This window comes from Hemicordylus capensis, chromosome 2, assembly GCF_027244095.1.
Source record: "Hemicordylus capensis ecotype Gifberg chromosome 2, rHemCap1.1.pri, whole genome shotgun sequence".
Classification (NCBI taxonomy): Eukaryota; Metazoa; Chordata; class Lepidosauria; order Squamata; family Cordylidae; genus Hemicordylus; species Hemicordylus capensis.
In genome coordinates this window covers 297,123,793-297,137,165 of record NC_069658.1, presented here as the reverse complement: position 1 = coordinate 297,137,165, position 13,373 = coordinate 297,123,793, and the positions used below count along the sequence as shown (strand labels likewise).

Below are 13,373 nucleotides of genomic sequence, written 5' to 3'. Positions count from 1 at the left end.
TCTGCTTTTAAGTCCCTATTCATTTCTTTATCCATGTGGCCATGCGCCACAATTTGTTCTTTGTTCAACTGACTCACTTGCCTTCATCATACATGAATGTGTTGAATATGTTCACTCTTCCTTAAGAAAATTTTATTCTGGTTGAAATGTGAGAATGTTTACAATATCAAGACCCCTCATATTCAGCCTATCAAAACCACCTCTGTCATGGACTTTTCTTATACTAATAGTGGTTGGTGTTTTATTATTTTACTGTTTAACTGATTTTAAGGTTTTAAATGTGATTTTATGGAGTTTTGTTGTATTTAGTTTTTTAAACCGCCTTGGGATGCCTTATAAAAGGAGATATAAAAACTGAACAATCAATCAGTCAGTCAATAAAACAGCAGTATCCTTAGCATCTGCAGCAGAGTGCTCACCCACAAGCATTCTGTTTGTACCTCTGTATAGTTAGTTTTATAGTTACAGTTAAAATCTATAGTCTTTAGCTTTTAAAATAATTTTTAATTTGAAACTTTTTTAAAAATTGTAATTTTAATTGTGGTTTTAAAATTGTAATTTTAATTATGGTCAACTTTAATTTAATTTGTTTAACTTTATTAGTCTTATTTTACATTGTATCTATTTTATTAATGTTGTGAGTCACCCCAAGCAGTAGTGTACTAGAGGGGTGGGGTATACATATTTTAATAAAAATAAATTTGTGATGTTGCACTGCTACAATTAGCTGGCACGTCCCAGCAATCTGATGCATACAACTTGGGAAGTGGGACTTGAAAATCTCACCTAATGCTTAATGAATCAGCCTGAATACTTGTCCAGATTAGAAACATTTGCTGCACTCCCACATAAGAATATATTACAACTCAGCTGGTCATTGGCCGTAAATAAAGTATCTATCTATCACAACTCAGTTACACACAACTTGTCCGCCCCCCTCCCCATGATAACCATTTCATGACTAATCTGAGCCAGTGTGTGTGCGTGCATGCACGCGCACACATACAAAGCTACTGTTCTCCAGGAGGGAATCCATACCAAGAAGCCTTACCCATTATGGTAACATCATACTCAATCTGGAAGAGTGCCTCCTGGCTGCACTGACGTAGGATGTTTAGAGCATCAGCATGACTCACGCTGTGGAGGGGAATCCCATCAACACTTAGCAGTCTGTCCCCAATTTTCAAAGATCCTTCCCTGCAGGAAAAATTGCATGCATAAATGCTTCCCTAGACAAATATTCACAGCATTTTTAGGTTATCTTCACATGCACCTATATTGGCATATAGTACTTGCTACTATCTTTGCTCCTGTGCTCATCCTAGAGGGTACAAAGTCTTAACCTGGAAATTTATTTAGTTCTCGATTTATATATCACTTTTCACTAAAATCATCTCATGAAATGGCTCATGTGCTTCATCTTCCTGGCACATTTACTAACCATTCAAGCAATGTCTAGGTCCACTGAGAGAGCTGTTTGCCTGGTACAAACACATGGCAGAAAACCAAAATTGTGTGGGTGGAACGATTCACATGTACCAGGACTGGCAAGGAAGGAGCGCTATGTTAGATCAACCATGTCAAGGAAGATACTGTAAAAGAAGATTCAAATATGCAGCAGTACAGATTGCATGGTCTTCCACAGTAGGAAGTCTTTTTTTCAGAATATCATGCCTCCCACATGCAGTGAAATTTATGATGTGGATGCACTTTTATAAAGCAATAGGCATGCATTTTGAGGGGAGGATTATATCATTTGCACAGTTTAATGCTTGTTCAGGGTCTTCTATTAAGGGCTGATTCAATGTTCAGAGCAAATAAGGGATAGTACAACAAATTACCAATTGTGAATTTCAGTCAAAACAAACATACAGCTAACATAATTACTTTTAAAAACAATTTAATTTAGCAATCAACCTGAAATGTCAGTATTTAGATTTGGTGTAAAAGACTTCCCCTGTCTCTTGAGAGGGATCTTGGAAAGGGATCTATATCAGTGTTTCTCAAACTTTTTGGAGTCAAGGACCGCTAAATTCTTCGTGCAGAGTTTCAAGGACCGCTACATTCTTCATGCGCAGTTTCCCGGACCAGCAGTTAGTAAAGGGGTTTCAAGTCTGTCTATCTGTCTGTCTGTCTGTCTATCTATCAGACTTCTATACTGCCCAAAACTTGCATCTCTGGGCAGTTTAGAATGAAAATAATATAAGCATTAAAATAATTAAATTTGGAATCTTTTGCAAACATTGAATATTAGGGGTTCTTAACCTTGGGTCCCTCAGTTAAACTCCCATAACCTCCAACAACAATGGCATTTGGCCATTATGGCTCGGGATTATGGGAGTAGAAGTCCACCAACGTCTGGGTACCCAAGGTTGAGAACCCCTGAATCTAAAAGCCTGGGTGAACAAATTTGTCTCCAGTATGTCTGGAGTGGAGGTGCTTGTGATTACTCAATGGAGAGGGGATGCTGGGCCATTGGAAAAATTCAAAAGCTACATGGGGCCAATGAAAACAACATACAAGCAAGCCCCACTGATGCAAGAGGGAAACAGTGTTCCCTCTCAAGGCGCCTCGACCACAACAGGCAGCTGGGTTTCAATCAACCAACCTTTGGCTGCAAACAATGAGCATGCAAGAACCAGCAGCCCTTCAAGTGGCGCCCACTGCCATACTTTTTCCTCCATGCCCCCGCATCGCATACAGTTTGAAGCTGTAAAGATAGGGAATAAGATAGCTATAGGAAGATCTCAGCAGCACGTGGAGGCAAGGCACAAGAAGGGTCCCACGCCTCCGTGATACTCTTCCTCTTCTGTGCCATGTGCAAAATTGAGGAAGTGAGTGCCTTGATTTCAGTGGGGGGGGGGGGTTGACTCCCAGTCAGGGACCGGCACTCAACCCTTCGGGGACCGGCAGCGGTCCAGGGACCGGTGGTTGAGAAACACTGATCTATATAGTTTCACAAGACATGCTGAGGAAAAGATACACCTAGATACCAATCTTAAGTAAACACAAGATGTGAACTTACTAAGAACTTCCACTTTAAATGCTGGTTGTTTAAACACCAATAAAATTTCATTGCTAGGTGTAATACAGTAAACATGTTACCTGTCTGCTGGGCCACCTGGCCTAACATAGGTCAATACTAATGGCCTGGATTTGTGCCAGTCTTCATGGGCTCCTCCTGTAATAAGACCACAAAAACAAAAATCTTAACTGTAATACATAGATATGAGGAATGTGCTTTACTACAGTGGAATACACAAAGCTTTTTGTCAGTAAGCAGCTAACAGATTCTATGCAACCACACATGAACACCTGTGATATATAATAAGCCAACTGTCCTTGAATGATGCTTTGCTTTAGGCAGAAAGTTCCAGTTTCCTGACAGTACTTGGTTCCTTCAACTTACTTTCAAATACTGCCCAGCAACATGGTTTTTATCATCACTGCTGAAAAGAGACTGACCTCGTAGCACAAATCCAAAACTGTTGCCTTCTTTGTACAGGGTCACTTCAATGGTCTTTGGAATGATGCCAGCGCTATTCTCTGGGGCTGAAGATAATGAAGAAAAGGGGTGAATTATAGATTTAACCTGCCATATCCCTCTTCTTTTTCAATTCTGGATTTGATACAGAACTCACCTCACAGAAATTTTGCAATATGAAGGACTTTGAATTAAATGAACAGAATAGTTGCCTTAAATATATGATGCTATTAAAGAAGAGCATTAAAAACATAGCTGAATCTGTCTGCTAGAATGCCCCCAATCTGTCTTAATTAATACATCCATAGTATTAAAGTTAACCCCCGCCTTTCCTCTGCAAACTTCAAAGCAGACTGTACCTTTCAGAAGCTGATAGTTTCTGCCACAGAAGTCTACTGAATTCTCAGATTTTTAACTGGTGACCTTAGATGAATACATTCAAATCCTCACAGCTTTTTGCCTAAATTTTGACTGAACTGATATTTAAGTAACTAGTTCAAAACAATCCTAGAAGAAGCATGCATTAGTTCACACTTACTATGGTGCATAATTTAAACACTTGAGGAAGCAAAGAAAATAAAGACTTGTCTGTTATGAGTAAACGGCTACCTACTGCATACACTCAGTTTTTCATCATCAGTACTACTTGCTGCACCATGACTTGTCTTTGGGAAATCTACCTCCTTGACACTTCAGAGGAATAGCAAGGTTGAAGGAAGCCCTAAGACAAGAAGTGAAGATGGGCCCCTGGGCCCCCTGCCTTCTTGTTCTCCCCCATCCCAGACTACATGTGAGCACTTTAAGATATTCCCCTTAGGGGATGGAGTCGCTCTGAGAAGAGCATTTAGGTTCCAAGTGCCCTCTCTGGCATCTCCAAGATAGGGTTGGGAGAGATTCCTGCCTGCAACTTTGGAGAAGCTGTTGCCAGTCTGTGTAGACAATACTGAGCTAAACCAATGGTCTCACTCGGGATATGGCAGCTTCCTATGTTCCTATGATATCACACTCTGATCAGAAGCCAGAAGCTTGCCAGTGAGCCAGGGAGATGGGAAGGCAGAGCAAAGAGCAGGCTGTTTCCCAGCCAATGGGGTCCCCTCCCCCATGAGCACAGGAACATTTGCCCCCCACCACCTTGTTCAATTACAGCTATTCCCTGTCACGCAATAGCATATGGTAACAGAGGAGAGAGCAAGGTGCTTTCTACTAGCCTGCCTGGCCCAAGTGTCACCCAGTCCCACCCCTCCAATAGGGGCTAGCCACTTGGTAAAGGATGGGAGAGAGCAAGGTTCTTTCACTGACCTGTTTAGACAGCGATCCAAATCACCCTGGCTTTCCTGGATTTATTTTCCCTTCTCTTGTTTCCTGATTATGTTGTGACTTTACCTACGAACTGAAAGCCTGAGGGCATGTCCTGTGTTATTGTTGTACAATTTGAGCCATTTTATGCACTTTATGAAGTATTCTACTTTACTAAGATCTTGCTTTACTATAGTGTGCCACACAAAAAAGCCTTTTTTAAAATTTAGTAACTGGTACAACAGTTCACTCAAATTAATTTTTCTCCTGCATATTTTAAGAGACCACATTTCACAGCTTTAGTGAGAAAAAGAAAACTCCATCCAAGGAGGAACACGAGACAAGTTGTTCACATCTACTATCACACCATTTAGAAACCATGCCCTTATGCTTCAGTTTGTGGGTCAAGAGCAGCTGTAGTTTTGTGAACAGATGAGAGAATCTGATCTTTATGCTGAAGCATCTGTAGACAGTAAAATTGGGACATGTTTTTGTGTCATCAGCCATAGGTGGTAACCATTTGCTTTCCACACCTGCCAATGCTTGTAAACTGCTCCCCGCTCTTTAGCATCTGTAGACAGTAAAATTGGGACATGTTTTTGTGTCATCAGCCATAGGTGGTAACCATTTGCTTCCTACACCTGCCAATGCTTGTAAACGTCTCCCTGCTTTTTACACTTTTGCTTTGAATGTGAAGTTGCATTCTTGCTTTACTTAGATGCTTCTCCTGGGAGGACTTCGTCCCCCAAAGTGCAGGCTGATATGTGCTAGATCTTCTGAGCAGAATCCCCCTCCATTTTAACATTTCTGCTTTTCCTGGATGCTTTGCTTTTGACTTTGCTCCCCAAGTTATGGGCAGAGAGGTATCAGGTTTTTTGTGCAGCCAAGGAGGGATGCATTAAACTCCTGGTAGTAGCAGCAAAGCCCCATATAATGGCTAAACAAAGACCTGGGAAAGTGGTGAAGTAAGAACACAGAAGAGGGCATGTATTACTGGTACTCTGTATGATAGCGTGGAAGAGCCAGCCAGGCATCCAAAGCACTAATAAAATAATTACATATATACTACTGCTACTTCCCTTCCCCCAAGCACTGTGACTGGAAGGGAACAGAGATGCAGATGAATCAACTGCTTTGAGCAGATACAAGCCTGAGGGGGTCCTGAAGATCGACTAAGAGGTTATTTCCTCCCCCATATATGGCACATCACCAGATTCAAAGAGAAACAAGTTTTTGTGAGACATAAGCAACAGTGAAAAGCAGGCAGAGAACCATCTGATGCTCTGAGGCAGTCTGAGAAGATACAGAAAATATGGTATAATATTGGGCAACGTCAAAGTTAGCAATTTTGCATTGAAAATAATACAATGCAAAATGCTGCTGATAGGGGCTGTACTGAATCAGATACAATTACTGTTCCAGTTTGATGCACAGCCCTACTAGAGAGCATTGGGTTAGACAGATCAACAGTCTGATGGAACTTCACGTGGTCATATGAGGGGAAGGGAAGCCCTCTAAATCTTGAACCATGACTGAATTGTAACAACAAAAATATAATGATCAAGAAAGTACTAACCAGCTAGGGGTAGCTCATATTCTACCTCCAATACTACTCGTTCCCCCACGTTCTTCAACAGGCTTATGATTTCATCATGTCGCAATTTTGTCAGGTTTATCCCATTCACCGACTTGATGTAGTCACCAACATTTAGCTGATCACTCCTGTAACAAAAGTCACCTTTTTTCACTTTCCAGGTCTCTTTTATAGTTCGCATGATCTGGGCTTATAGCCCTACCAGTAAATGAAACATACGCTCAAACATCATACAAAATATTGCAAGACACCCCTCAATAGCTGTGTATCTCATCAGCAAAAATATATTGGGGAACGGCAGGGGGAATATGAAAAACAGTATTGGTAATGGACACCTGTTAAGTCACAACCTGTGAAGCCCTATAAATTGCCAGGTCAGATGGCTACTTCAACAAGTCACACCAAAATCTGCATTCTTTTAATCTTGGCAAGTAGCTCAGAATGGGATGTTAAGATCATTCCACATATGAGTAAATTCTTTTATACCTTGCCAAGCTCTGTATTGACAAATCAGACAAAAGGGAGAAGCCCTGGAAATGTTTTAAAGTGTTAGAGCTCAAGGTTTACCCCAAAATGGGTGAGGCAAGCAAAGCATCAATTTAATGTGCTGCAATCCTGTGCACATTTACCTATGAGGAGATCCCAGTGAACTCAGCAGCAGTTACTTTTAAGTAAGCATACATATGATCAAACAGTTAAGATTAGACGAAGCATGCTGCACTTCAAAAAGAAAACGAAAAGAAAACGTGAGGACAGCCTGCACAGGCTGCCAACGAAACCAGTTAAACTGAAAATTATATTCAAAAGGGTATCCCAGTCAATTGTACTGAAAATACATAATCAGTTCATATATGTTAACAGAATAGAAGAACTGGAAGCTTACTGTTAAGGATTCTTTGGCCTCTCCTCTGAAACACAATGCTTTCTCTCTCATATTCCACCTCTCTCCTGCCCAACACACAGATCTACAAATCTGACTTCAGTTCAGTTGGGCTCTTCTCTCCACAGCTAAACTTTGCTCTGCTCCCAACCACAGACTCTGCAGTCTGTGGCTAGAAATGCAGTCCTAGAAAGAACTGTACCCCAAAGGCCAATCTTTGATGGGGCTCTAGCATGCTTCTGGGGCCCTAGACAAATACAAGTTCCCCCAAAAAACTAATGCATCATCTGGTCCCTCCAAAGAATTTTCCAGTCCCTAGTCCGTGATTCTATTCAATACGGTTGTCTCACCTTGCTGCCAGCCCTCCTGGTCTCAGGTTGGATACTCTTGGCTTCCCATCTTTATCTGTGCCACCAGATATAGTTAATCCAAGGGTGCTTCCCTCTTTTTTAATCAGTTCCACAATGGTGACTCCTCTGAATTCCTCTGGAGATAAAATATTGGGAACAAGTCACTCCATTGGGCACTGACTATCTAGCAGGCTTTTGAAAGTTAAGCTAACTCAACCAAGTCAAAAAATAAGATGCCAATGTTGAAAAAATTGTATTGTGACAGAGAAGAATCTTTGGTGTCTACATTTACAAGAATAAAGGCACAGTGAGTGAAGAGAATAAGCAAAACAAAATAAATATGAACGGGATAGCTCAAAACAGTTAATATATTTATGATGCAAGGGTGGTAAAAGTGTAAAAGTGTATCTAAGCCATTCTGTTTTGGAATTCAAGGAGATTGGATGAGCAGTGTGTCAGTAGTGTAGATAAGCAATGGGAGAACTTCCACTTCTTTGCTCAACCTCCATGCTCAAGAGAAGCTAAAACCTTTCCTAGACTATTCCAATTTTAGATTGCAGATGGGTATGTTGCATGACTAAATGCTCCCACACATTAAAAAGTAACTTCACATAAAATGTTAGATGTCTGAGAGAAATGCTGGCATAACAAGCTCTGAAGGGCCTGGCGTGCAAGAACTGAACATGGGTCCCATCAGATAATTTTCCCATAGAGGTAAAAGAACAACTTCTCCAGAAAGCTCTGAAATTTCACATGGTGTTAAATTAAACTAAACATAAGAACAGCCCTGCTGGATTGGGGCCAAGGCCCATCTAGTCCAGCATCCTGTTTCACAGTGGCCCACCAGATGCCACTGGAAGCCTACAGACAAGAGTTGAGGGCATGCCCTCTCTCCTGCTGTTACTCTCCTGCAATTGATATTCAAAGACATCCTGTGTCTGAGGCTGTGGGTGGCCTATAGCCCTCAGACTATAGTGTTGATACTAGCCGTTGATTGACCTCTCCTCCATGAAGTTATCCAAACCCCTCTTAAAGCCATCCAGGTTTTTGCCTGGAGCCACGTCTTGTGGCAGAGAATTCCACAAGTTGATTATGCATTGTGTGAAAATGTACTTCTGTTTGTTGGCCCTAAATTTCCTGGCAATCAATTTCATGGGATGACCTCTGGTTCTAGTGTTATGTGAGAGGGAGAAAAAATTCTCTCTATCCACTTTCTCCACACCGTGCAGGACTATCATGTCTCCCCGCAGTCATCTTTTTTCTAAACTAAGAAGCCCCAGGTGTTGTAGTCTTGCCTCATAATGAAGGTGGCTCTAGGCTCGTAATCATCTTGGTTGCCCTCTTCTGCACCTTTTCCAGTTCTACAATGTCCTTTTTTAGATGTGGTGACCAGAATTGTACGCACTACTCCAGGTGTGGCTGCACCAGAGTTTTGTATAAGGGCATTATAATATTAACACTTTTATTTTCAATCGCTTCCTAATGATCCCTAGCATGGAATCAGCCTTTTTCACAGCTGCCGCACACTGAGTTGACACTTTCAACAAACTGTCCACCATGACCCAAAATCCCTCTCCTGGTCAGTCACCAACAGCTCAGATTCCATCAGCGTATACTTGAAGTTGGGGGTTTTCATCCCAATGTACATCACTTTACACTTGCCAACACTGAACCACATTTGTCATTTTGCTGCCCACTCACCCAGTTTGGAGAGATCCTTTTGGATCTCACAATCCGTTTTGGATTTCACTACCCTAAAGAGTTTGTTATCATCTGCAAATTTGGCCACCTCGCTGCTTACCCCAACTTCTAGATAATTTATGAATACATTATTAAGCACTGGTCCCAGTACAGATCCCTGGGGTACCTTACGTCTTATTTCCCTCCATTGTGAAAACTCTCCATTTATACCGCTTTCCTGTCCTTCAACCAGTTAGCAATCTATACATGTACTTATCCCCTTATCCCCTGACTACTAAGTTTTCTCAGGAATCTTTGATGAGGAACTTTGTCGAAAGCTTTTTGGAAGTCCAGGTATACTATGGCAACCGGATCACCTTTATCCCACATACCTGTTGACACGTCTGCAGAAGCCGTGCTGGTTCTCCTCCAGTAGGGCCTATTCTTCTAGGTGCTTTACCATTTTATCCTTGGGAATGTTTTCCATCAATTTGCCTGGAATATACGTTAAGCTAACTGGCCTGAAATTTCCTGGATCGCCCCTGGATCCCTTTTTGAAAATTGGTGTTACATTGGCTACTTCCCAGTCCTCTGGTATAGAGCCTTATTTTAAGGATATATTATATATTTTAGCAAGGAGGTCGGCAATTTCACATTTGAGTTCTTTAAATATTCTTGGATGGATGCTAAATGACCAGTACTTTGTATTTTGCCCAGAAACATATTGGCAGCCAGTGTAACTGTTTCAAAACAGGCATAATATGGTTTCTCCGGGTTGCCCCAGAAACCAATCCGGCTGCCGCATTTTGAACTAACTGAAGTTTCTGAACTATGTACAAAGGCAGCACCACGTAGAGCACACTGCAATAGTCAAACCTGGAGGTTTACCAGCTAATGCACCACTGTTTTGAGGTCATCCTCTTCAAGGAATGGGTGCAGCAGTCCAATCAGCCAAAGCAGATAGAAAGCACTACTGGTCATGGTCTCCACCAGAGATAACAGGGTGAGGCCTCGATCCAGGAGTACCCCTAAGCTGTGCATCTGCTTCTTCCGGGCGAGTGTAACCTCATCCAGCACAGGAAGATCTAAATCATCCCTCAGATTCTAAGCCCCCACAATGAGCACCTCCATCTTGCTTGTATTCAACTTCAATTTGTTATCACTCATCCAGCCCATTACTGCCTGTAGGCTGGCATTTAGAGAATGAGTGTCATTTCCTAATGATGAAGATGAAAAGGAGAAGTAGATTTGAGTGTCATCAGCAGACTGATAACACCCAGCACCAAATCTCCTGATGACCTCACCCAGCGATTTCATGTAGATGTTAAACCCCTGCTAACATGGCAAAGAGGCACCTTTTAACATGGTGATTCTCTTTATTTAGCAGGGGGAGAGTAACTAGCCCTATCCATCTCCAGTGACTGTTGCTGGTGTATATCTTATATTTCATTTTAGACTGTGAGCCTTTTGGAGACAGGGATCCATCTTATTCATTTATTATTTCTCTGTGTAAACCGCCCTGAGCCATTTTTGGAAGGGCAGTATAGAAATTGAACAAATAAATAAAATAATAAAAAGCATTAGTGACAGAATGGAGCCCTGAGGGACTCCAAATAATAGCTCCCATTTTGAAGAGCAACCATCTCCAAGCTCCACCATCTGGAATCTGCCTGAGAAATAAGAGCAGAACCACTTAAAAGCAGTGCTTCCTACCAACTCAACCAGGCAATTCAGAAGAATACCATAGTTGATGGTATCGAACACGACCGAGAGATCCAAAAGAACCAGCAGAGTCACACTCCCTCTGTCAATTTCCTGGTACAGGTTATCCATCAGGCCGACCAAGGCAAACTCAACCCCACAGCCCTCTCTAAAGCCAGTTTCAAATGGGTCTAGATAATCAGTTTCCTCCAAAACTGCCTGGAGCTGGTTAGCCACCATTCTCTTGCCCAACCACGGGAGATTGGAGACCTGCCTATAACTATCCATTACTGAGGGATCTAGGGAAGGCTTCTTAAGAAGTAGTCTAATCATTGCCTCCTTCAAACAAGGAGGCATCTTACCCTCCCTCAGCGATGAGTTAATGATATTAAGAACAGAAGAACATAAGAACAGCCCTGCTGGATCAGGCCCAAGGTCCATCTAGTCAAGCATCCTGTGCACAGAGTGGCCCACCAGATGCCACTGGAATCCACAGGCAGGAGTTGAGGCCATGCCCTCTCTCCTACTGTTACTCCCCTGGCAACTGGTACTCAGAGGCATCCTGCCTTTGAGGCTTGAGGTGGCCTACAGCCCTCCATCTAGGTCATCTCCAACAATTTCCTTGCTAGATAGAAGCAGCCAAGTCAGGCAAGTAGGCCACACCGTCCCAAACAGCAAGTAGGCCACACCATCCCAAACAGCTTGTCCACGTTCTCAAGCATCACAGATTGATAATCAGAGAATAATCCCCTTCACAGAATAATTCCTCACTCCCTCATTGTCTAACCTAACGATCCAACCACTTCCCTGGCAGGTATCCTGTATCTGATGTATTTAAAGAAGCTTTTGTTATTCCTCTTGCTGCTTTTAGCTAAACATTCCACAAACACTTTTTTCACCTCCCTTATTATCACTTTGCATTCCTTTTGCCAGAGTTCGTGTTCCTTCTGTTCTCTTCATTGGGGCAACACTTCCATTTTTTGAAGGAAGTCTTGACCTTTATGGCTTCCATGACTTTACCTGTTAGCCATGCTGGCATCTTCCTGGATTTAGTGGTACTTTTCCTCCTTTGGGGTATACAGTCTAACTAGGCTTCTAGTATTGTGGTTTTGAGTAAACTCCATGCATTCTGGAACAAAGTGATTTTCCTGATTTTCCCTTTCAGCTTTCTTTTCACCATACTCCTCATTTGGGAGAAGTTTCCTCTTCTGAAATTCAAAATGTCTGTGTTAGACTACCTTGGTGATTCTCTCCCTGCATGTATGCTGAATTTGATTGCCTATGGTCACTGTTCCCTAAAGGGCCAATGACACTGAACCAGAGCAAAGCAATTAAGGTCAGTAGGTGAAAGGACTCTGTGTTATTTCAATGGAAGACTTTATCTCATGCTTTCCTATGGAGCCCAAAATTAAGTCTTTTAAAATACCTGATTAAACAACTCCTCCTATCAAACTGGGGGTGCCTGGGGGAAGTTAGGGCCAGCCCTGCCATGCCCCCAGACCCACTTTGGGGTACCCTGGCACCCCCCAAAGGGGGGAGCTGGGGCATCCTCAAATCCCCATTATTCCCTATGGGAGGAATTAAAAAAATTGAAAACACTTCAAAAATTCACCAATAATCGCAGGAGTCTCCGATTGCCCCTGGGTGCCTACCACCCACCCCACTTTTGTGCCCCTAGGTGCTCTACATAGGGTATAATGGGCCAGTTCTAGTCCACATTACACCCTATGTCGAACCTTTTAGAACTGGTTTGAACTGGGTTCAAATTCAAACTGAACCAAAGGGGGGTTCGAGCAAAACCAACACTGAATCTGCCCACCCTGGTTTGAATTCAAACCAAACTTGGCAAACCGGTTTTGTGCACATCCCTATTTGCTATCCCTGTTGGCTAAGCTCTCGGGCCTTCACCTCTTTTATAGAGAGTAGGCTTCAAACTGAGACACAGGAATGTGGCTCACAGGAATGTGTCCCCTCCCACCAGGTGTGACTCACTAAAGCCCTAGCTGACTCCTCCCTCTGTCCCCCTCCAGGCAGGGAGAAATAACAACTAAATGCCAGAGAGCCCCCTATGCAAGCCCTGGCAAATGCTAACCTTGGCAAATGCTAGCCCTGTCAAGAAACAAACACAGACACACACACACTAGGATTTCTCCTTTAAAGAGAAGCCAAGGTTTCTTTGGTTTCATTAAACATTTAATGCTATCACATGATGATAACATTAAGTGTGAGGACTTGCAAAGATATTGGTTCACTCGTTCATTTTTATTGATGAAAAAAAATTTTTTTTGGAAACTGTTTAAAAGTGTCATAAATGCTGTGTTTCATGCCAGGAAGTTACAAAAAAGTCTGGAAATTAATCTCCCACTCTGTCCATCATTCAAGCCTCGT

At 42.3% G+C, this 13,373-nt stretch overlaps 1 protein-coding gene across 14 annotated transcripts in view; it reads right to left on the bottom strand.

Annotated features, from left to right (window-relative positions):
- Positions 1-13,373, bottom strand: part of GRIP2 (glutamate receptor interacting protein 2) — a 656,014-nt gene that overhangs the window by 103,783 nt on the left and 538,858 nt on the right. For all 14 annotated transcript variants that reach the window (XM_053290766.1, XM_053290774.1, XM_053290767.1 and 11 more), the window contains 5 exons: positions 7,605-7,740; positions 6,357-6,502; positions 3,466-3,552; positions 3,106-3,181; positions 1,052-1,197 (listed from right to left, as the gene is read on the bottom strand). In XM_053290766.1, coding sequence (XP_053146741.1) covers positions 1,052-1,197; positions 3,106-3,181; positions 3,466-3,552; positions 6,357-6,502; positions 7,605-7,740 — 591 coding nt within the window. The remainder of the gene's footprint in view (positions 1-1,051; positions 1,198-3,105; positions 3,182-3,465; positions 3,553-6,356; positions 6,503-7,604; positions 7,741-13,373) is intronic.